This window comes from Leptonychotes weddellii, chromosome 4, assembly GCF_054177405.1.
Source record: "Leptonychotes weddellii isolate Sample4059 chromosome 4, ASM5417740v2, whole genome shotgun sequence".
Lineage (NCBI taxonomy): Eukaryota > Metazoa > Chordata > Mammalia > Carnivora > Phocidae > Leptonychotes > Leptonychotes weddellii.
In genome coordinates, this window is record NC_138372.1 from 140,572,211 (window position 1) to 140,597,976 (window position 25,766).

The window sequence follows — 25,766 nt, forward strand, 5'->3', positions numbered from 1 at the left end:
CCATTGTAGGTTACAGATCTCTTCTCCTGAGCTGCTTTCAGGATTTTCTCTTTGTCTCTGAGACTCGTAAGTTTTACTATTAGATGTCGGGGTGTTGACCTATTTTTATTGATTTTGAGAGGGGTTGTCTGTGCCTCCTGGATTTTGATGCCTGTTTCCTTCCCCAAATTAGGGAAGTTCTCTGCTATAATTTGCTCCAATATACCTTCTGCCCCTCTCTCTCTTTCTTCTTCTGGGATCCCAATTATTCTAATGTTGTTTCGTCTTACAGTATTGCTTATCTCTTGAATTCTGCCCTCATGATCCAGTAGTTGTTTATCTCTCTTTTTCTCAGCTTCTTTATTTTCCATCATTTGGTCTTTTATATCACGAATTCTCTCTTCTGCCTCATTTATACTAGCAGTTAGAGCCAAAAGATTTTATGAAAGGAATTAATAAGATGTTGGTTGAAAAAAGAAAAGAGAAATTAAAAGAAAAAAAAAAGGGAGAGAATGTGATCAGGCAGGAGACTAGAACAAAGCCATACACTACAGATTTAGGGTATATTTTGGTCTGTTAGAATAAACTGTATCCCAAAATTTTAAAGAGAGAACAACTTATATATATATACCAAAAATAAGGTTAACTACTATGAAGGGATAGACTATGACTCTAAAAATGAAAAATAAAAAAGATTTTATTTTATAATAAAATAAATAATAAAATATTTTATAATAAAATAAAAAATAAAAAAGATTTTAAAAAAGGGATTAAGATGTTGGTTGAAAAAGGGAAAAAGAAAAATTCAAAAAAGAAAGAAATAAAAAGAACAAAAAGAAAATTAAAAAAATTACCTTTAAAAGACTAAAGAATCAGGGGGAAAAAAGCCATGAATTCTATGTGCAGTGTTCCCCTAGCTCTGGAGTTCTGCCGTTCTCATTGATCGGTAAACTTGGCCTTGGCTGGCTGTTCCTGCTGATCTTCTGGGGGAGGGGCCTGTTGCCATGGTTCTCAAGTGTCTTTACCGGAGGCAGAATTGCCCCCCCCTTGTGGGGTGAAAATGGCGGCCTCCCAATTTCCACCCCAGAGGAGCCGAGAACTCAGGGCCCCACTCCTCAGTGAGCCCCCAGAGAAAAGCAGTCAGTCACTCCCGTCTCCCTGGTCTCCAGCCACACTCCATGCTCACCCAGCCTGTGACCGAGCGTTTCTATCTCTGGCACACAACCCCGTGTGGAGTCTCCAAACCCAGCAGATCCCTGCGGTGCGCTCCAGTGCCGCTTCTCCCTGGGGGGAGGAAGGGGAATCTCCCCAGATCTGCCAGTTGTTGGGTCTCTGCTGGAAGAGCAGTGGCCCGACTGTACCGTCGATCACGGTTTATGGCAACCCCGAGCTGAGAGCCCACTTCTCGGCTCGTCTCTGCCGCCGGCTTCGGCACTCTGATACCTGGGAGCTCTGCCGCACTCAGGTACCCCTGGGCTTTCTGTGACCCCGAGGGTCCTGAGACCACACTGTCCCACGAGGGTTCCACCCCCCGCTTAGCCACTGGAGCGACGTCCCTCAGCAGAGCAGACTTCTAAAACTTCTGATTTTGTCCTCCGCTGCTCTATCACTTGCCAGAAGCAGCCAATGGAGGCCCCCTCCCCTGCCGTCTATCCTCCCTAATATCACCTCAGATTCACTTCTCTTCACGTCCTACCTTCCAGAAAGTGGTCGCCTTTCTCTTCAGAGAGTTGTTGCTATTCTTTTCTTCAATCTCCTGTTGAGTTCGTAGGTGTTCAGAATGGTTTGATCCCTATCCAGCTGAATTCCTGGGACCAGAGGAAATTTAGGTCTCCTACTTCTCTGTCATCTTGCTCCTCCCCCTGCCTTTATTTTTTGAAGCATAATTTCACTGCATATGGGATCTTGGGTTGACAGATTTTTTTCCGTCAGTACTATATATAGCTATTACTGCAAAGTCTTCTAGCTTCCATGGTTTCTGAAAGATGATCTTCTGTAACTTTTATCATTGGTTCTGTACATATAATGTGTCATTTTCTCTGGCTGCTTTCATAGTTTTCTTTGGTTTTTAGCAGTTTGACTATAATGAGTCTAGGGTGTGTGTATTTGGTGTTTGTTCTACAAAGGCTTCTTTGAGGTTTATGTGTCTGTGATTTGGTGGCTTTCATTAATTTTGGAAAGTTTATGGCCATTATACCTTCAAATATTTCCTCTGTTCTGTTTTCTCCTTTTGGGACTCCGATTTCACATGTTAGATCAATTTAGCTCTTGGATGCTCTGTTTTTTTCTTTCCTTCTCCAATTCTTTTTTGTTTGTTTGGATATTTTTTATTGACTTATTTCAAGTTTACTAATCTTTTCCTTAGTTCTTTCAAGCATATCCATTAGCCCATCAAAGAAATTCTTCATCTCTGATGCCATGTTTTCTATTTCCAGCATTTTCAGATGACTCTTACACTTCCCATCTTTCTGCTTTGGTACCCCATCTGTTCATGCCTGTTGTCCCCCTTTTTCTATAAATCTTTTACCTTAATAATTATAATCATTTTCAAGTCAGTCTGATAATTCTGATAATTCCATTATCCTTGTCATCTCTGAATCTAATTATATTAATTATTTTCTCTCTCAACAATGGGTTCTTTATTCCTTGCTATTTTCCCCTGAGTATGGTGGCTTTGAATTGTATTTATGCCTTAAAGTGGGCATGCCTTTTCTGTCAGAATGTTAGTGTTGGAAATTAAATTATCGTCAGGTCAGAAGTTCAGATAGGTTTGGATTTTGTTTTTGCCATCATTATCTTTAGTGCATCACAGTCTTCAAATTCCTCCAGATTCCTCCAGTGGGCTACTGCTGCATTGTATTTAGGATGGATGCAGGAGTATCAGAAGTTTTTTCCAGTGTTTTGCTACCCCGTCAGCCATTTCCATTTACTTACTCCACAGGGGGCATCTCTCCATATGCTCTTGCCCCTTCCCCAGCAGTAGTCTATTGATGCTTATTTCTTGATTCTAGATTTGTGGCAGGGGCAAGGTGTTTTGTTGTTTTCCTGCCCTTCATCTTTGTCGGGACCTGTCCATCTGGGCCTTATGGATGAGGTTTGCTCAGAGTTCTTAGGCCCTTCTTCCCATAGAAGTAAATCTGCCTTGTATCTCTGATAGGTTTGGGATGGGAATTTCCATCCCTTCCCTAGTTATGAAAGGCCTTTGATTTGAGTTAAGGATGTTGGCTGAAGATGTTTTCCTGTCCCTCTTTCATGGGTAGAGGTTGTTTTTCCATTTAACCTTTTCCCTAGCTGCAGTGGATCTTTGCCTTTGCCCTGGGGATGACAGAGTTTCCTTCTTCTCCCTATGGTTTATAGCTTTGACATTTTTAGGAGAGATAGTCTGGGGAATGTGCCTGTACCCCAGCAACCACTAGTTACTCTTTTACACCTACACATGTGTACCCCAAAGAATTGTTCTTATGCCTTACTCCCTATCTTCCTCATAAGTAACCAGTAGAGGCCTGCAGAAAAGTGCTGAGTGAATGTGAACTTTCCTTTCACCTGGGCCTCTAGCTATTCCAAACTGTCATGTTAGCCCACACTTGGCCTTTTACAATTTGTTAAAATTTTAACTGATTTCCTCTTACCTGCTTGAATGGTGGCCCCTCTTTCTCCTTCTCTTCTGCCCTGCCAACGGTGAAACAGTGTATTTCGTTTCTCTTTGGAGGGGCTTGCTGTTCTTTGGAGTTCAGATTATTATTTGTTTGCCTTATATCCTCAACTCTCTGATGGGCTCAAGAAAAGTTATGATTTTGTAGATTAGTTAGCCTTTTATCATTTTTAGGTTGGGAGTGACATTATTTACAGTTTTGTAAGTCCTAAGCAGAGTTAATTATAGTTTTAAAACATTTTTAAATTTCCTTTATGAAGATAGTGGGGGTGAAAAATTTTATCAGTATTTATTTTTAAAGAGTAAATAATACCTCTTTCCAGGCAACTTTTTTCTCATTTTTTTTGTTTGTTTTTAAGATAAAAATTGGCCTTACTTTTATTTGTACAGCCTTATTTGCTAGGCTCCTAATATTTCACAGTGTTTTTAAAGCCAACTAATATCCAGACTGTGAGCAGATTTAAACAATTAGTGAAAGCACTCATCCAGTGTTTTCCCCTCTGTTTGGATTCTTAAGATCACTCCAACTGAGAGTTGTCTCAATGATTTGAAGTTCATAGATTTTGGCTGTACTGTGTAAGTCAAATCAGCTCAGTCTATTTCTGAGCTAAACCTTTGAAAAATAATATTTTAAATATTTTAGGGCATATTATTGAAATATGTTACAAATGGTAGATAGAAATTACAATTATAACTCAAAGAGATATCTCTATTAACGTGTATTAATTGGCCCTTAAATTACCATGTATATCAGAGGGCAGAACTAGTTGTAACACTCTTGTGATGTGCCATGTAGGATGTTATTCTATAATCAGAAAATTAAATTTTTATTCTTTATGCTCATTTTATGAATTTTTTGGATATAAAATTGTGTATAGATTGTTGTAATTATTATTTTTTTGAGACCATCAGGAAATCAAATTTTTCTTATCTATTTTCTCTGCAGAAAACTTCATCAGCAGTTTGAAATGTACAAGGAGCAGGTGAAGAAGATGGGAGAAGAATCACAACAGCAGCAAGAACAGAAGGGTGATGCCCCAACCTGTGGTATTTGCCACAAAACAAAATTTGCTGATGGATGTGGCCATAACTGTTCATATTGCCAAACAAAATTCTGTGCTCGTTGTGGAGGTCGAGTGTCATTACGTTCAAACAAGGTACAGAATGAAAACTACACATAATTCAGTTATAACTAAGCTTATAATACAGTTAAGCTAATTGTGAATAAAATAAAGCAGACAATTGAAATTAATATTCAGGTTAACCAATGAACAAAAAAACCTATAGTGTCCTCATTTTAGATAAGAAATTTTTAATTTTTCCTTTCAGTTAAAGAGATTTGTCTATTGTTTATGTCCTTTAGCTAATGATTTTGTTTAGAATCATAGGATCTTAAACTTTCAAAGATGATGAAGATAATTTAGAGATCAATTGGTCTAACTCCTTTATTTCACAGATGCAGAAAACTCAGATTCAGGGAGAATTAAGGTCATTCTTAAAGTCACACAACTGATTAATGTTAGAGCAGTGACACTGCTTTTTCCATTACTATACCTAATTTTATAACTTTGTAGATCTACTTGTCCTTTGATCCCTGTTTTCTTTCCTTTCAAAGAGGCTCTTCCCAGCTTAGAGAGTCTGTGTTTTATAATTTTATAGCTTTTGAAGCTACATTACCCTTTATTTTTGTTTTAACATTAATGAAATAAACATTAGACTATGGAATTTAAAGAAATGTTAAGGAAATGTTTTATACTAGATTTTTGTAGTTTATCCATCCACTTTAGGGAATATGTTAATGCTGCCCAAGGAATGCTTTGCTGAAATAAGCAAAAATAGTTATTATGTTTTCCTCAGTAAGTTCTTTAGAATTTGCATTTATCTCCTCCCTAGTATTTCATCACTTAATTCTTTACTTAGGCAGCTTTAAAATAGGAAGCTGATGTTTGTACATACATTACTTAGACATAATTATGGGTATTTGTTCTCCTGTGTGATTTCATGTCTCCATTTTCTCACCGTTTCCTGTTTCTCATTGTTTTGTTTTGCCCAGAATAAATAATTTCCCATTTTTACCTCTAGTCTTTCCCCCTGGTTTACCTGATTATTTTTCTTTTCCTCGACTAGTTACATTGGCTAGAAACTCCAGCACAGTTCTGAATAGAAATGGTGAGAGCACACTTGATCTTAGGGAGGAAGCATTCAGTCCTTCTCTATTAGATATTATATTAGCTGTCAGCTTTTCATAGATGCTATCTATTCCTAATTTGCTGAGAGATTTTTTTGGTTTATTTGTTTGTTTTTACATCAGGAATATGTGATGGAAGTTGTCAAATGCTTTCCCTCCATCTATTGAAATTAATCATGTTTTTTCTTTGCTTGTTAATGTAGTAATGAACTACACTGATTGATTTTGAAATGCTAAACCAACTATATTCCCCTGGACACATCCCATTTGCTTAAGATGGATTGACCCTTTTATGTAATAATGAGTTTGATTTATTAAAGTTTTGTATATAACTTTTGCTTCATGACTGTTAGTGTCTGTAGTTTTCTTTTCTTCAAATGTGTTTCTTTGATTTTGGTATCACAGTAATGCTGGCCTGATAAAATAAATTGGGAAGTATTTCCCTCTCTTCAGTGTTTTAGAAAAGTTTCTGTAGGATTGGTATTATTTATCCTTTAATGTTTTGTAGATTTTACCAGGGAAGCCATCTGGGCATGCTGTTTAATTTTTGGGAAGGTTTTAAAGTACAGTTTCAATTTCTTTTAATAGGTATAGAATTGTTCCAGTCATTTATTTTTTCTTGAATGAGCTTTGGTGTTTTTCAAGGAATTTCTCCAGATCCTCATAATTTGTCAAATTTATTGGCATAAACCTATTCACAGTATTCCATTATTATTCTTTAATACCTGTAGATTCTGTAGTGATGCTACCTCTTTCATTTCTGATATTGGTAATTTGCATCTTCTCTCTTTTTTCCTGCTTAATTTGGCTAGAAATATATCAATTCTAATGATCTTCTCAAATAATGAGTTTTTTGTTTCATTGGTTTTCTGTTGTTGATTTCATCTTTGATCTTTATTATTTCTTTAATTCTGCTGATTTGGGGTTTAATTTTCTCTTTTTCTGGTTCCTTAAGGTGAGAGCTGAAGTCTTTGCTTTGAGATGTCTCTTTTCTAATATAGGCATTACATGCTGTCAGTTTCCCCTAAGTACTTCTTTGGTGACATCCCCCAAATTCTGATATGTTATCTTTCATTTTCATTCAGTTTAAAATACTTTCAGGTTTTCCTTTTCTTCTTTGACGCATGAATAATTTAGAAGTATGTTGTTTGTTTTCCACATATTTAGGGAGTTTCCAGAGATCTTTATGGTAATGATTTTTAATTTAATTCTGTTGTGGTCCCAGACATACTTTGAATACCTTGAATCCTTTGAAATGTATTCATACTTATTTTATGATTAGTACATGGTTTATTTTGTTAAATGTCTGTGTATACTTGAAAAGGATATATATTCTTTAATTTTTTTTTTTAAGATTTTATTTATTCATTTGAAGAGAGAGAGACAAAGAGAGCACAAGCAGGGGGGAGAGGCAGAGGGAGAGAGAGAAGCAGACTCCCCACTGAGCTGGGAGCCTGACTCGGGGCTCGATTCCAGGACCTGGAGATCATGACCTGAGCCAAAGGCAGATGCTTAACGATCTGAGCCACCCAGGTGCTCCTTCTTTAATTTTTTGATGGAGTGTTTTTAAATGTCCTTTAAGTCAAGTTGGTTAATAGAGTTATTCAAGTCTAGTATATCCTTTTTGATCTTTTCCTTATTTATTTTATCAATTATTTAAGAGAAGGATATTGAAATATACAACTATACTTGAATTAGTCTGTTTCCTTTTGCAGTTCTATGTATTTTTGTTTTTGTTTTATGTATTTTATTAAGTTCTGTTTTTAAATGCATAAACATTTAGAATTATTCAGTTCCTATTAATAAATTGATCACTTTATAATCATAAAATGGCTTCCTTTATTCCTGGTAATATTCTTTGCTCTGAAATCCACTTTGTCTAATCTTAATAAAGCTACTCTAACTTTCTTTAATAGATAGTATTAACATGGTTTACATTTTTCTCTTTTACTTTAGACTAATTTGTGTCTTCATATTTAAAGTATTTTTCTTATAGGCAGCATATAATTGGGCCTTGCTTTCTTATTCAACCTGATAATCTCTACCTTTTAATTGGGGTCTTAGATAATTTACATTTAATATAATATTTGATATGGTTACTTTGGTTATATCATTTTCCTTTTTTTCTACTTGTACCATCTGTTTTTTTTTTTAAGTCTCCTTTGAATTAGTCAAGCACTTTTTATGATTCAGGTTATCTCCTTTGTTACCTCATTAGCTTTGTGACTCTATTTTATAGCTTTGTTGGTTCTTTGTTTTGTCATTTTATTAATTGCTTCAGGATCTGTAGTATACATCTTTAAATTATCATCATCAGACTTAACCGATATTATACTATTTTACATATAGTATAATATAAGAACCTTCTAATAGTGTGTTTCCATTTCTACTCTTTTGGACTTTATGTTATGGTGTGATGTATTTTACTTTTACTTGTCTTATAACCTGACAATACACTGTTATTCTTTTTTGTTTAAAAAGTTTATCTTTTAAGGTGTTTTAAATAATAAAAGAAATATTGTATATTCACTGTCATCATTATCATTTCTGGTACTATTCATTTCTTTTCAGAGTTCTGTATTTCTGTATGGTATCGTATTTTATTTGCCTGAAATATTTCCTTCAATATTTATTGTAGTGTGAGCCTGCTGATGATGAATACTTTAAACTTTTTCTGCTGAAAATTTTGCTTTTTTTATTTTAAAGATTTTTTTTCTAGGTATAGAATTCTAGGTTGAGGGTTGCTTTCTTTCAGTATTTTAAAGATGTTGTTTCACTGTTTCCAATTAGAAGTGTGATACCATTCTCATCTTTGTTCTTCTCTATATAATAGGTTCTTTTTTTCTGAATGCTTTTTTTTTTAAAGATTTATTTATTTATTATTGAGCGTGGGGTAGGGGTGGAGAGGAGGGGCAGTCTTAAGCAGATTTCACGCTGAGTGTAGAGCCAACTGTGGGGCTCCATCTCACAGTCCTGAGATCACGACCTGAGCCGAAACCAAGAGTTAAACACTTAACCAACTGCACCACCCAGGTTCCCCTGTCTAATTGCTTTTAAGATAATTCTTTTTATCACTGGTTATGTGAAACTTAATTATGATGTTTCTTTGTGTATTTTTATTCATGTTTCTTGTGTTTGGAGCCTTTTTGAGCTTTTTTGATCTGTGAGTTTATAGTTTTTGTAGGGTTTTGGAAAATTTTGGCCATCATTTCTTAAAAATATTTTTTTAATTAACATATACTGTATTGTTTCGGGGGTACAGGTCTGTGATTCATCAGTCTTACATAATACACAGCGCTCACCACAACACGTACCAAATATTTTTATTGGGCTTTTCTTTTTCTCTTTTCCTTCAGGAACTCCCATTACCCATACATTAGGCTGCTTGAAGTGTTTTACAGCTCACTTATGTTATTTTCATTAAACCAAATTTTATTTTTCTCTTTGCTTTTCATTTTAAGTATGTTTTATTGCTGTGCTTTTGGGTTTACTCATTTTTTTTTTTGTCAATGTCATATCTGCTGTTAATACCATTCAGTGTATTTTTTCATCTCAGAATTTCAATTTTGAACTTTTTAAAATATCTTCTATGATCTACTTAAGTTTTTGTACATGTAGAATACATGCTCTTAATAACTGTGTTGATGTTCTCTTCTGCTATTTTCAACATCTTGTCAGTTTTTGGTTGGTTTTGATTGATTATTCTCATTATGATATGTGTTTTCCTGACTCTCTCCTGAGTACTTTAACCACTTTTATATATGTTTATTAGATGTGAATTAAGAGTTTTTCTAGTTTTGCTGATGGAAACATCCACTGTTGTCTCTAACCCTTCAGATGACTTTTTTCACATGCATGCTCACTCATCATTACTAGCTGAATACTTGAAGGGACTCCCTGCAGATCTGTAGGGTTCTCCCTCTGCGGTTTTCTCTTCTCTAGTAAGTTGGCCTATGAAATGCAGCTGTGTTGGCCTCCTCAGAGTGCTTGTTCTCAGTTTGTTCTCTTCACCTGAGGATATTTGCCAAGCTGAACTCCAGCTCCTCTGTACTGCTCTGCTGCCTGGACAGTCTCTCAAAGAAGTAAGCTGGGGCAATTGTAGAGCTTATCTTGTTCGTTTCCCATAGTTTAGCTATCTCAGTACATTTTTGCCTGATGTCCAGTGTCTTGAAAACCATTCCTTCGTATGTTTTTCCCATATTATGTTTGTTTGCCAGGCAGATGGAGAAATCTTATTCTTGCTACCCCGCTTATGCCACAAGTAGAAGTCTCTAATGACATCTGATTATAGTTTGCTTGATTATGTATTTTCTGGTTTTTAATGTATGGTCACTTTATCCTGAGCCAAGTTTTAGTCAGTAAATTAAATACAGTGAAAAATTGGAATGCCCCTTGAAAGTCTGTTTTATTGTGGTCAACTATAGAACTCTGTATGTTGTGGATTAGCCTGGTGGATGGTTTATGGAAGAAATAAGGAACCAGAAGTAGTACTTCCCACTTTTCTCATATTTTTTTCTTATATCTGAGGGAAGTATTAGGGGAATGAAACATAAGAAAAAATAATCTAGATTTTAGCTCAAGGAGCATAACTTTGGATTTCTTTTATTAGTTTTTCTACATTTTCATTCAATATCTACTTGAGGAAGCATTCCTTTGTACGATATGTATAAAGCTTGTCTATACTCTAAATGAAAAAGTATTGAGTTCAATTTCTCTTTTTAAATTGGATCATCCTATGTATGCTTGGTTACCTTGTGTAATAGAAGAAGGCTTTGCTCTCAGTAGTTGCTGAATGCACTTTTTGATTTATCATAGCCCCAAAGGATTAAGCTCAGTGAAATTTGTTCAGATAATTTTTATAAAGTAGAATAATGAGAATACAAATATTTTATAGCTTAAAATTTAATTATAAAGCTATTTAAAAATTATTTTAGTAATCTCCTATGAGAACAAGATAAAAGAACCTTTTGTTTAATTTTGAGGCTCTTTCATGTGGCGCCATCCTTAACAATTAATTAACTCTTTTGAGATATATTTATGATTCAGCAAGAATAAATGTAGTGCAGGACATATGGAAGTACCAGTATAATAAGTTTTTATGAAATGTTGCTTTCATTTATTTCCTTTTAAGATGACACTCCCTTAGTAAATAAAAGCTATATATTTAGTTCAGATTTAAAAATAATGACTTTATAAGGAAGAAATTATTTTGTAGTCATCGAATGGTGATTCTAGTAGGACAGACATGAAAGGTAATTTACAATGAGGATTATTTTAAGCTTCAAAGCATAGCAGCATTTTTTTCTTTCTTTTGCTTTTTGGTGGGAAAAATAGATTACCATGTGCTTAAAAGATCTAATTTTGAAAAAGTAAGTAATATACATTTTTCAGAATTGTATTAATTTACAAATGTAATAGATGTGATATTTTTTTACTATAAATTATCAGATTTGAAGCAGAATGAATTATAACTTTAGAATGGTTATAAAAGCAAATGATCCTTAAGCAAGTCCCTTAAAATATATTGACATACATTGTTCAATATATTATATGGTAAGAGTGAAATAATAAGACGTTTCTACTGTATAACCATGTCATTAAAGTCATTTATATGAATGATTTTAATGATTAATTTTTAAATTGTTCACTGAGAGATAAAACAATGATTAGAGTATTTCTGCAATCCTTCAGGTAGTTCTTTCTTTTTTATTATTTTTATTTTTTTTATTTTTTGAAGATTTTATTTATTTATATGAGAGAGAGCACATGAGAGGGGGGAGGGTCAGAGGGAGAAGCAGACCCCCTGCTGAGCAGGGAGCCCGATGCGGGACTCGATCCCGGGACTCCAGGATCATGACCTGAGCCAAAGGCAGTCGCTTAACCAACTGAGCCACCCAGGCGCCCCAGTTCTTTCTTTTTTAGAAATTTCAAGTCACAGGGCGTCTGGCTGGCTCAGTTGGAAGAACATGCAACTCTTGATCTCAGGGTTGTGAATTCAAGCCCCAAATTGGGTGTAGAGATTACTTAAAATAAATAAATAAAATTAAAAAAAAATTTCAGGTCACTGTGATTACGGGCAAGTCTTTAGCTATTGTGCTGGTGTGATATAGTTATATAATATATAGTTATATATAATCAGTTCCCATATGCCCAAGGCAAACATATCATATATGAATTTTCTTTTAAATTTCATAGAATTACTACATACCACTATATCAGGAAACACTTGACATTCTCCAGGAAGTGGTTGGCATAAGTTGAGACAGTAAAAGAACCAAGTTTTGTTTCTGCCCTGGTGTTGTGTGACTTTTGTTTGACATGTCACTTCATGTCTTAGTGCTTCTGTTTCCAAATCTGTAAAATGAAAGCATCAGTTTGTGATTTCTAAGATCTCTTCTGGGTTTGACATTTTATAATTTTAAAATTAATACTAGATAACTTGCTTGAAGTACCTAAAAAGTATATTCATATAGCCAAACATATTTACTGCTTAAATAATTTTTAAAATGGATTTGAAAAGCTCCATTAATTCTCTTATGTTACAGTATCTAGTACACTGTGTGTTAAACTTTGGTTTTTATCCCATCCCACATTTATAGAACATAGGAGTGTTGAGGGCATCACTATGTTAGTAAACTGTGTTCATAGGAGTTTGAGAAATAGGTAGCAGGCAAGGTTATTAGAATTATGTAATTCATAGAACTACCCTTAAGGAAGTGGCTGCATCAGGTGGATCCTCAATTTCAAGCCTTTAGGCTCAATAACCTAGAATGTGTGAGAATGTTATTTGAAATGGTTGTTGAATTTAAAAGGAAGAATTATTTACCCTCATTGATGTCAGCCTCCCTAATGGTAAGAGTAATATAGGGACTGTGAGAAACAGTCTAACTTGCAGAGTCTTAGGACATTTTATACTTCTTCATGCATGTCAGCATCATGGGAGGAGGCAAAATAATGTTGCAAATTGAGCATAAAGAAAAACATTTTCGCCAAAGTTTACATGAACTCATTCCCTCTCCACATGGCATCTTTTATAGTTTTCACCTGGCTCAGCCCCACCTCCATCACCTGTAGAGCATGATTCAGTGTGGGTAATACTACCAAGAAGAGTTAGTAAGCTTACAAAGACCATGGTAGTTACCAGTTTGGGATTGTTTCTCTTCAGGAATCTCTGGATGATTCCATAGGCATTTTATACTCTGAGGTATATGGCAGTGGGCTTGAAAGTGAGGTAGTGTACCCCCTGCTATGGAAGGAAGGCTTTCTGAAGAGTAGATGAATGTGAATAACTTAAGGGGCAAAAATTTCCATGTGTATTCTTTCATTTTTTCTTAAAATTGATCTACCTGAGAACTTTTCTGTTCTGTGGAATTTTCTTTCTAACTCACTTTTACAATTGCCTTTATACTCTTCAAACCAAAAGGCTGCTCCTTAACCCTACCTAATGTGAATCTAGTCTTTATATAATGTATTACTTCAGGATGTAAAAATTTCTGGGGCGTGAAACAAAGGGACAATTCTAGAATGTATTGTCCTGAGGGAGAGTTCCTTGAGGGCAGAGCAGTTAGAGGTTTTTCTAAGAAATATAGAAAGGGGCAGCACCTTATTTCATGCAGGCAGCAGACTTCTGGTGAGACTCTGGTGCCTCATGTCTCTTTTTCAGAATTAGAACTTTGATGTGTGGTGATTACTGTGACCCCTAATGCCACATTTATTTGAATTTAAAAATGATTTTGGACTCTTTGAGAGAAAGACATATTTGTCTGATGGTTTCTCAATGTGGCCTGGTTTTCCAAATAGGTTATATAGTAGACATTTTCCATATATTGAATGAGGTAAATCTGCAACTCCAAGATTTGATAAAAATATAATTAAAACATACCTACAATATACAACATATCTGAAAATGCATCCTTTCCAACTATTGAAACTTAAAATTTAAATGTTATCCTAAAAATGTGTGAGGGGTAGATGGTTTTAGAAATTTATTTTAGAGAAAAGAAAAAATATATTTAGACTACTGTTACATAGCAGGTGCATAGGTATGCTTGGTTAATGGCATATTGTTAACCAATGGCTTGGCTAATGTGCATTTGAAAGCTTGCTATTTACTTGCTGTCTACTTGCTCCTAACCACTTGGTGGGAAGAATCCTGCTCAGTACCTAATATCCTCATCAATAAATGAAGTAAGCTCCTTATCAGTAGATAAGATGAGCACCAGGTTAAATAGATTTTACTTAGCTTGTAAGGGGAAGATTAATGATAGCATCTGCAATGAATTCTAATCATAAAAGTAGACTATGTGGTAGTTTAATAGATAAAGAAATTCAGGATATCACCAAAACTGCAGCATAAACAGACAGTAGGTAGGGGAGCACAAAGGAAATGGAATGCAGACCCTGTGTGAGAGGAGGGTTAGAAATAGTAATGAATTCCTCTACCCTTTTTAAATGGAATACACAATAAATCTCACCCAATTCTTTTTCAAACAATCAAAAGAAAATATTTAGCTTCAAACATAAGCAAAAAAATAAATGAGATCTTATCTGAAACAATTTTTTAAGTTAAAAATAATCCTGATCCATAAAAAGAAAGGGCATAAGGGGGCACAAAGGAACTTTTGGAGGTGACAGATATGTCTATTAACTCCATTGTGGTGATGGTTTCATGGATGTATTCATGTTTAAACTCATCAAGTTGTATACACAAATATATGCATTTTTTTTTGTATATCTAAATAAATCAATGCATGACCCAATTGGAAAAAAAAAGTACATAAGATTCTTCTTTTGAAATCTTGTCTTTTTAATTCCCTTTCAATAAGTATATTAGAATACCACTGAATCTCACTTAGGTCAGAAACAGGCTATGTATTTTCTATCACTGGAACAACCCCCAGATCTATTCCTTCTATAATTTTCAACATTTTGAATGGCACCACTATCTACTCTGTCACCTAAACCAGAAAACCAGGAATACTTCCAGGTTTCTATCCATCACCCCTCTTTACTCACAATGTTTGGATATGATCATTTCCTCACTACCTATATGAACTACTAACTGCGGTTTTATTTAGGCTTTCATCTTCCATCACCTGGACTAATGTTAGTCTCCTAACTGGTCTCTCTGCTCTTGGCTTGATTCCTCATACACATACTTCACATATTGTTACTGTGATATTTGTAAAATGTACATCTGATTATTTTACCTTCTGCTTAAAACCTATTTAATGACGACTCATTTTTTGATGAGTCATGAAGTCATCACGACTCATGAAGTTTCTAGTGGCGTAAAGAGCCCTATGATTTGTACCCTGCCTAACTTAAGGCACATGCTTCACTCCATTCTGTATGCCCCAGCCAAACTACACTATTTGCGTTTTTCTTAAATTATTACTGCCTTTATCTCTTATGCTTTTGCTTACCCTGCCACTTTAATCTGAATTACAGCTCTGCTTTCCCTTAGACCCTGCTCCTACCCATAACCCCTACCCACTTGATGAACATTTACTCATTTGTCTGGTTTTTAATATCATCTCCCCATAGTGTTTTCTTTGGGTAACTCATGTGAATTAATCACTCTTTTGTGCCTCAATGGATTCTGAACCCTTCTAATCTAGTACTCCTAATATTTTATTATTAAGTGACTCTATTTCTCTAAGTCCTCTTGGTTACTGTAGGTTTCCATGTGTTTGGCACATAGTAGATCAGTATAAATACTTGCTGAGTGAATGAAGGGAAGAAGGAAATCTGGTGTACTTACCATGGGCATGTTATTCTGGGATAGGCATTGTCTTTTTTTTTTTTTAAGATTTTATTTATTTATTTGAGAGAGAGAGAGAGAGCATGAGACAGGGGAGGGTCAGAGGGAGAAGCAGACTCCCTGCTGAGCAGGGAGCCCGATGTGGGACTCAATCCTGGGACTCCAGGATCATGACCTGAGCCGAAGGCAGTCGCTTACCCAACTGAGCCACCCAGGCGCCCCAGGCATTGTCTTTTGATCCAGCTCCTTGCTGCAGCTCAGCACTGTGACAATGGTTTTTTGAAGATGGCAGTCCAAACTTGTGAACAAATGAATAAAAAAGACAAACTTTATAGGCAGTATGTAATTATTGCAATTCTTGGAAGAAGGGATTAGATTTGACAGAGAAGATGGAGTAATATTGTAGTGGTGTGAGAGGTGGTTTGGGATTGATTATACAAGGTAGGCAAGAAGAGAGAGATGTGATGGTAGTTTAACTATGGAGAGTATATTGTACTGATATAGAGGGAGGGATTTATCTTTTTGGCAATACAAAGAAGGAAGCAGTAGGAGAAAGATTGAATATCTAGAGATTTTATTGACTTATTTGAGAGAGAGGGTGAGAAAGTGAGAGAGAGCATGAGAGTAGGGGGAGGAGCAGAGGGGGAGGGATAAGGAGGGGGAAAAAATCTCAAGCAGACTCTGTGCTGTGAGTGCGGAGCCCAATGCAGGGCTCAATGTCATGATCCTGAGATCTTGACCTGAGGCAAAATCAAGAGTCCGATGCTTAACCAACTGAGCCACCCAGGTGACCCGTGATTGAATATCTAGAGAAGGAGTCAGAGGGAAACTGACATTGGTTTACTAGGTGACTGGGGAACTAATAATGGAAAGTTATACAAAGAATAGTGAATGATAATGAGAAGGTAGATTAACACTTCAATTGATCTTCAGGAGAGGCAATGTAAATTGGTTATTAGCAGAAGTGATAAGCTAGTAAGGATGGCCATAGGGAGAGTTGATTATGGGGACAAAATGGTGAGTATAAAATTATTAGAAAATAAAATACATTTTTAATAGCTTTTTGAAAGAAGTTTTAAATATATATATTTGTACTATTAAACTTTTAATAAATAACTTTTGGACATACTCTTAAGTTATTAGAGTTTTCAGGTCTAGTAATTATGACCTGAAATAATTTATTGATCAATTAAATTCACTTTTAAAGAACACTTTATTTATTTATTTGAGAAGAGGGAGAGAGAGGGGAGCTGGGGCAGAGGGAGAGGGAGAAAGAGAATCTTAAGCAGGCTCCACACTTAGCACAGAGCCCGACATGGGGCTCGATCTCACCACCCTGAGATCATGACCTGAACTGAAATCCAAGAGTTGGACACTTAACCAACTAAGTCACCCAAGTGCCCCTAAAGAACATTTTAAAATTCAAATTATCCATATGCTTAAAATAAAAATATTTCTCCACAGCAAGTTATTTTTATATTTCATATATTTATATTTTATATTTCAGAATATAATATTTTATATTTCATCAGTCTTTGTCCTAAGATCCTTGATAATATTTTATATTTATACACTACCTTTGATTTTCATGCAACTCAATTCCAGTTTATTAATGAGCCTTATATCACTTTTGACAAATACATTGAAATTTCTGACTTAATTGTATTACTAAAATTTGATTAGAAATTAAAATCTGTTTTTAATTTCTTTTCTTGGAAGGCTTGCTAGTTCAAAGAGAAGGACCATTTTGATTAGGAGTCATCATTCTCATTCTTCCTCTTTCTTCTTTTTTTTTTTTTTAAAGATTTTATTTATTTATTTGAGACAGAGAATGAGAGAGAGCACATGAGAGGGAGGAGGGTCAGAGGGAGAAGCAGACTCCCTGCCGAGCAGGGAGCCCGACGCGGGACTCGATCCCGGGACTCCAGGATCATGACCTGAGCCGAAGGCAGTCGCTTAACCAACTGAGCCACCCAGGCGCCCTCTTCCTCTTTCTTCTAACAACTTCCTGGGGGATTTTATGCACTCCTATACCTTCAAATACAGTATATATGCTGATGATTTACAGATATGATTTCACTAGCCAGATTATTCTTTTGAGCTCCAGATCCACATATATAATTCCTACTAAAAAATCTCTGTTTGGATATATTAATTGGCACCTCAAATTTACCTTGTCTATACCTGAATTCATTATTTTCCAAGTATGTTTCTCATGTGTTTCTTCTTTAAGGAATGGTTCTCTTCCAGTTGCTCAAGCCAGACTCGGAGTCCTCCTCTACGTCTTCATTCAAGTATTAATAGCCTTACTCTCAGTATCTCCTAAATCAGTCTATTTCTCTCCATTTCTCTTGCTACTACTGTAGTTCGCAATGCTCTCAAATTTGTTTCTTACCCAAAATATTTCAATATCTTTTTTTTTAAGATTTTATTTATTTGAGAGAGAGAGAGAGAGTGTGCATGAGTGTGGGAAGGGGCAGAGGGAGAGAGAGAAGCAGACTCCCCACTGGGCAGGGAGCCCGCCATGGGGCTCCATCCTAGAACCTTAGGATCATGACCTGAGCCGAAGGTAGATGCTTAACTGTCTGAGCCACCCAGACACCCCATATTTCGGTATCTTCTTAATCGTTCTCTCAGCTTCCAGATTTGTCTCCTTCCAGTCAGTGTGCACTTTGTAGCATAGTTGAAGACTCAGTAAATAGTAGGTAATAATATTATGCCTTATTTATAAATCATATGATAGGTTTTTTGTTTATTTTTTTATTCCTGTTGAAAGATAATAAAGATATGATGACAATATTTCATAATGTTTTATAGCTAAGTTTTTCATGTATGTGTTATAGCTGAAATTTAACTTATCTGTTCAGAGGGATTAACTTGGCAAATTCATTAGTTATAGCTTCATTTTGTTTCATTTTTTAAATTTCTGCAGTGTGAATTAATTTTTGTTAAAGTGTTATGCTTTTAGTTAACCATGGAGACTTTAGTTCAAACATACCAGTTATAATTTAGTCATTCCCACATACTTGTATTCCAAATATACCAGTCTTATTTGTGCCTTTGTGCTTTTTGCATATTTCATGTTCTTTGCATAAAATATTCTTCCTTACTGGTCTTGCTTGACATTCTCTTCTTTATTCTTTAAAGACCTGCTTATATCTCAGAAACTTTCTCTTAATCCTTTTTCTTAAAGTCCTGTTATCTCCTCAATCATTGTGTTTCTCTAGTTAGTGCTTTGTTGTTTTCCTGCTTTCAGAAGTCTCTCTGTTCTGCAATGGGTTTTTAATTTTTTTTTTCTTACTACATTTAGTTCTTTGATGGCAGAAACTGTCTTACTTAATTATTATGTCCCAGAAATCTAGTTTAGTGCCTGATACATATATATTGAGTGCTTCATAAATGATTTTTGTTGGACTAAATGATTAGCAATAGATGTCCTGGACTGTGTACAATAGCTTTTATATGATCTTTAGTTTTATCATTTGTAACAAATGAAGCAATCAAGAACAGAGTATAATGTAAAGAATGCAGTTCTCTCCCTTCTAGGCAATATCCTATGTTTCAGTAGGTTAGAATATTAGATATAGAACTCTATGCCAGGCACTGTATTGAAGAGCTTTCCATGTTATTTTATGTCGGAAAATCCTATAAAGTAAATATTAATTCCCTATTTTGCAGATAAAGTCTTAGAGAGCTTAAGAAAATTGCACAAGATATACAGGTAAAAATGTTACTTAAAAAAAAGGTGGAATTTTAAGATAGGTCTCTTCCTCTTTGTCACAAGTATTATATACGGCCACCCATATTTCAGAGAAGCAGTGATCTTCAAAACACATGATTTTAATTTTTAATTTATGTAAATTCTTATATCAGATCATTAGTATTACGTTATCACTTTTACTGTTATCATTATTTTATATTTAAGTAAAGAGAAATGCAACGATTTTTAACTAGAGAATATCTAAATATGTTCTCTTGACCAAGTCATGTATCTTGCTATTTTATTTTCCACATTTATAATGGGAAACCATAATCCAAAATTATTGACTGTAATCATAACATTTCATCTTTAATGCTTTTTTCTAATTTTTTTCTTTTTAGTTATAAAGTTTAGAAGGCTTCTAAATTAATGGGACAGAAATAACTTTTAGAAGCAATATGCATAATTCATATAAAATTTTGTCTACTTTTGACAGTATATGATGAAATTAAAGATAAAGAGTGATGCTGTGGTTTATTGTCTCTGCACTTAAAAAGCTATTTAACATTTTTCAGTTTCTCTCTTTGGATTAATTGAGTGTTTAATTGGGATTTTATTTGTGGAAAGAACATTCTCATTTTTCTGATTGTATATTTATTGCTTTTATAGAAACTATTGTTTATGTATCTTTATATATTCTAGTATATGGCATGCTCTTGCTTGAAATGTGTGGAAAAACTTTTCCTTTTAAAATGTTTATATTTCAATCAAAATGGTAAATTAGACTTCTTCAGAATTTTTATTTCACTTACAAACTCTTAAAAACTCTTACTTGTTTTAAGAATGGAATTAATTATTATTTTTTTTGTTTTGTCTTTTCTGTCCTTTCTAACTTGCTTTCGTGGATTTCACACCAGGAGGACAAAGTGGTTAGAGTCTTTTTTTCTGTCTAATATTATTTTTTCTTGCTGTTATTGCTAATTTTAATTTTATAGCTGTATTTAATTTATACACTTCTAAGTGTTTTGTTACAGCTGTAGTGCATGGTTATTGCTATACATTGATATATTTTAAGCATGCTATCTGATTTTACTGATAAACACATTATATTATAGATGAAAATTTGATTACTTCATTTGATTCTTGAAAAAGCTTGCTTCTTTAGAGTTTCATATTTTTTTTAAAGGAGAGATATTCTACTATTCTTCATTGTGATAAGAATTCCTTTCATCTTATGCTTCTCTAAACTCATCATTGTATTGGTCAGAGTTTTCGGAAGAAGTGTCTGATTTAATATAAAGATTTAATCTTTCTAATAATGAGTCTCAATAACATTGAACATGGATTTTCTGAAGTGTATAGTTATAGTTGATTTGAGCCTTTATATTTTTATTTTTGTTAACAATATGTTTTAGAGATTGGTAAAATGTCTATCTTATATCCTCATGTTGAATATTAGATATAACTATAATTTTAAAATACTCAGGTATATAGAATTTGACCACAGGCAGGATTTGAATAATCTGCTAATGTCTGTGGAAGTCTGATTTGGATTTGAATCTGCTCTGGAGACTGGTGACTTCCTGCAAACATAGATAAAAATCTTTCTATTCTGATTCCTTTGATGAGTCAGACTAAAACTTGAGGTCTTTTCAAGTTTTCCAAATTCAGATTGGCATAATACCCAAAGAGAGATCCTTTAGCTGATTATCTTCTAAGAGTACGTTCTTTTTTGTTGGTTGGAGCATTTTTATTCTGTTCAGTTTTCATTTACTTGGTTGGGATAATATGGGTGTTGGCAAATACTGATGTAGGTTTAGAATGAAATCTCTGAGCAGAAGAAAAGATAGTGACGACCTTCTTTTTTTTTTTTAAACCTATAGGAATTCTACTAAATTTTGAAGGCAGTTTTGAGGATGTACATTCAATTATCGTAGAACTGTCCCAGACTACATCATCCTCACTTCAGGGCAGGTTCCCTAGAGAACCTACCAGCTTTCTACCAGCCAGCTTTATTAGCTGACTCTCAAGTAGGACAATTCAGGCAATTCGAAACCTTTAGAATCTCTCGTGCTACTTTTGTGTCCAGAGTTAACACAGGCTACATAATAGTTTGTCATCTGTAGTTTCCATAATGAATTCTGACACCTATCCTAGAGATGAGACTCTTGGTGCTAACTTAGCTGCAGAAATGACTCTCAGGTACTGACAAGATTTCATAATATAACAGTCTGTATTTTCAACCACAGAGAGGCTAACAGATAAAAGTATGTGAATTTTATGTGGGTTTGGAACATCACAAATAAAACTCAACAGGCCTTTTTATTTTTTTTATTTTTTTAAAGATTTTATTTATTTATTTGAGACAGAATGAGAGAGAGAGAGAGCACATGAGAGCGAGGAGGGTCAGAGGGAGAAGCAGGCTCCCCGCCGAGCAGGGAGCCCGATGCGGGACTCGATCCCGGGACTCCAGGATCATGACCTGAGCCGAAGGCAGTCGCTTAACCGACTGAGCCACCCAGGTGTCCCTCAACAGGCCTTTTTAATGATACTCTTTATGCAGCCCTGTTTAATAGAACTTTCACCAGTGATGACAGTGTTTTATATCGTTAATATCCGATGCAGTAGGTTCTCATCACAGGTAGCTATTGAACATGTGAAATGTGGCTAGTGTGGCTGAAGAACTGAAATGGAAATTTTATTTAATTTTAATTAAATTTAAATAACCATAGATAGCTAGTGGCTAGAGAAACCCCAAGCATGGGTAGCAAACATTCTGTGACTAGTCAGCCTCTAAGGCACTACCCTGTCCTCACAGTAGCAGTATAATGTGTAGACGGTCGTGGAGATACAAGCTGCACGGAATGTAGGAAGGCTACACTCGCCAGTGCTGGTCTCTTATATAGCCCAGGAGAATAATGGACAAGGGGCAACCTCCCAAAGGGCAGAACCAGGGGACATGAATGACAACAGTCAAAGGAGACGAGCTGAATCAGGGGCTGCCAGATGGGGTAACCAGAGAAATGAAGATATGTCCATGTAGGGATTGCTGTGTGCTATGGATAGTTAACCACTGTATCTTTCTGATTCTTCCTGGTTTTGGATGAGAGTTGTTGCAGTCACTCTGTTCTTTCTCCATCATTGTGTATTGAGTGTGTTGGGAACAGATAAACTTGTCTTTCAGTGTGTAGTCAGTGGTTCACAGTGAGGTACACTCAACCTTGATGGAAAGATTTGCTAGAGATCCTAGATTCAGAGCTAGATTTTGTAACTAGATGAGACTTTGGGACTATCTCCCTTAGGGAGGGAGTGAAATGTGTTATGTGTAATGTGTATACATACATACATATATATATATATACATACACACACGTGTATATACATATATACATGTTATACACACATTATACATATACATATACATACTTTACACATACATACGTTACATATAGACATGTGCATATATATGTACACAAACACACATATGGACTGTTGACTAGTTGAAAGAGCAGACTGTTCTAGAACTTGTTCAATAGCTATCCTAACTTCCTTCTCTCTTGCAATCCCCAATGGAAGGACCTGAAAGATATAAAAATTTCTAGATTTCCTTACAACTGGGAATGGCTGTGACGCAGTTCTAACAAAAGAAAATTTATGAGGGCTTCTAGAAAGTCATGATAAAAAAAGAAAGATGTATCTGGCACTACCTTTTAATGCAAAAGTGTTATCTTGAGCTTTACCAGTCCTTTGTGAAGATGAGGGAAAAGCCAAGAGTATTGGGATCATTAGGCATGACATTGTTGAGCTACTGATTTAATAGTGTCGGACACCTTTCTTCAATGTGAGAGAAGTACCCACCCTCAATTAGTTTCTGCCACTAGGAGTCAGATTTTCTGTTACTTGTAGACAAAAGTATTCTTAATGGAAACCTTAGTGGAGATGTAATGTGCTGCAGAGAAAGCATACAAACATCCAGCGTTGTTCTTCAGAAATACGGAACTAGAAGAAAGAAATACATATTGATCACTGTCCAGATACTCATCTATCTGCTTTTGCCTCTAAATGTTTGAAGAATTAGGATCACTTAACATGTCTGCTTGTATATTACATATAAATTACTTCAGATTGTAAACAGTAAATTAATATGAATATGTTGGTCTTAGAGATAGAATATTTTCTTAAATATGAATTTATCCTATTTCACATAGAATCAAAGAAAAGGGATTGAATTTTTTTAAAAATATAATTTGGTTGTTTCTTTGAATTTTGTGTGGAACAAATGAGGAAACTAAAGTTCTATGGTAAAGTATTTGCCCATAGGTTAAAGCATATCTTTGTTTATCTTGTAATAAACATTGACCCATTCATGTCTAGTGAGAGCATAATGAAATTATAGCTTTGGGAGCAAAGTGATGCTCATTTCACTGTCTAGAGATAATATTATCTGTTTATGTAAAGACCACTTTAACGAGGATCCTCTTTCTTTTTTTGCAACAGTGATGAATTCTTTTAGGATACCAGTATTACTAGTGGTTATTGTTATTGAGATGAAGGGTGTGGAAGGATGATGTGTGACTGGTAGTATTTCTCACATTTCAAGAAACAGGAAGGTTATCTGTTGGGTTGCAGCTGCAGCTATGATATTCAGAGCAAAGTGCTTTGTTTTCACTGAAATTTAGTGCTTTTTCTGATTTAAGCACATTATTCAGGATTCCATACCTATGTGTTTATCTAGCTGCTCGTTGTAGTTCTCCTTCGGAGTTGCAATTCGGTAAGAAAGTATGTTTATAGTGTGGTTGATTGTTCCATTTCATCTGGGCAATAGCTGTGCAGAGCTGCATTCCAGTAAATACTGTCTTAACGGTGATAAATTAGCTTATTTGCTTTTGCATTTTATTTGACAATAAAAGAACATGTATATGATATTAATAAAATTGTTCTAGAAATTGAATATAGGAGCTCTGTCCGGGCCACTTTTATAATAAAATCACAAGTTTAAATGCTACCTCTACCATTCTGCCTCTTACTGTAAGTCTGACAAAGACCAGAATTTATACATTTTCACTAAGAATACTCTACAAACCTCCAGGGTTTTTGTTAGCAAAATAGAGAAGTATTTTGAACAATATTATTTAGACAACATACCCTACCCCAGAAATGTGGAAAAATGCATTTAGAAAGCAGGGAGAGGGTGGAGGGAATGGGTGAAATAGGTGAAGGGGATTAAGAGACAAAGGCTTCCAGTCACAAATAAGTCACAGAGATGAAAAGTACAGCGTAGGGGAAATTATCAATAATATTGTAATAACCTTGTATGGTGACAGATGGTGACTACACTCATTGTGGTGAGCACTGAATAATGTATAGAATTGTCAAATCAATATGTTGTATACCTGAAACTAATAGAACATTGTATGCTAATTATACTTCAATTAAAAAAAAAGACGGGAAGCGTTTTGAGTAGGAGAAATTGAAAGACAGGGAAATTTTAGAGCCGGGAAAACATTGTGCCTATTTAAAAGACAGGAGGGGCGCCTGGGTGGCTCAGTTGGTTAAGCGGCTGCCTTCGGCTCAGGTCATGATCCTGGAGTCCCGGGATCGAGTCCCGCATCGGGCTCCCTGCTGGGCGGGGAGTCTGCTTCTCCCTCTGACCCTCCCGACCCTCCCCCCTCTCATGTGCTCTCTCTCTCATTCTCTCTGTCAAATAAATAAATAAAATCTTTAAAAAAAAAAAAAAATAAAAGACAGGAATAAAAATCACATCAGTAAAAAAAAAGATAGGGACTGCTGAATATTTACTTGGATATATTATACATTCTAAATTCAGTGAAAAATTTATAATAATAAAAATCATTCACCTGATCAGTTGCATAGTTTTTGTAAATGGGCAAATGAACTTTGGAAATCTCATTTAGATCTCTTATATAAAGGGATTAAAACTCACATTGTGCAAATTCTGTGAAATGACATATCTGTAAGATAAAATATCCTACAGGGAAATTGTAAAGAATATATATGACAAGTGAAAATACTGATAACTATAATATGTTGAAGGTTTTAGAAGTTCATGTTACTAATAAGAACTGATTTAAAGTGACTCTCAATTTGGCTACGATAGAGATCCGAGGAAGTTGGAGAGAATATGATGTATATTTACAATTGCAACATAGCTAACTACTTTTTTTTTAAAAATTTTATTTTATTATGTTATGTTAATCACCATACATTACATCATTAATTTTTGATGTAGTGTTCCATGATTCATTGTTTGCTTATAACACCCAGTGCTCCATTCAATACGTGCCCTCTTTAATACCCATCGCCAGGCTAACCCATCCTCCTCCCCACCCCCAGAACCCTCACTTTGTTTCTCAGAGTCCATAGTCTCTCATGGTTCGTCTCCCCCTCCGATTTCCCCCCCTTCATTTTTCCCTTCCTACTATCTTTTTTTTTTTTTAACATATAATGTATTATTTGTTTCAGA

At 35.0% G+C, this 25,766-nt stretch overlaps 1 protein-coding gene across 30 annotated transcripts in view; it reads left to right on the forward strand.

The window, feature by feature from the left end:
- Positions 1-25,766, forward strand: part of RIMS2 (regulating synaptic membrane exocytosis 2) — a 577,313-nt gene that overhangs the window by 107,229 nt on the left and 444,318 nt on the right. For all 30 annotated transcript variants that reach the window (XM_081816358.1, XM_081816367.1, XM_081816360.1 and 27 more), the window contains one exon: positions 4,578-4,788. In XM_081816358.1, coding sequence (XP_081672484.1) covers positions 4,578-4,788 — 211 coding nt within the window. The remainder of the gene's footprint in view (positions 1-4,577; positions 4,789-25,766) is intronic.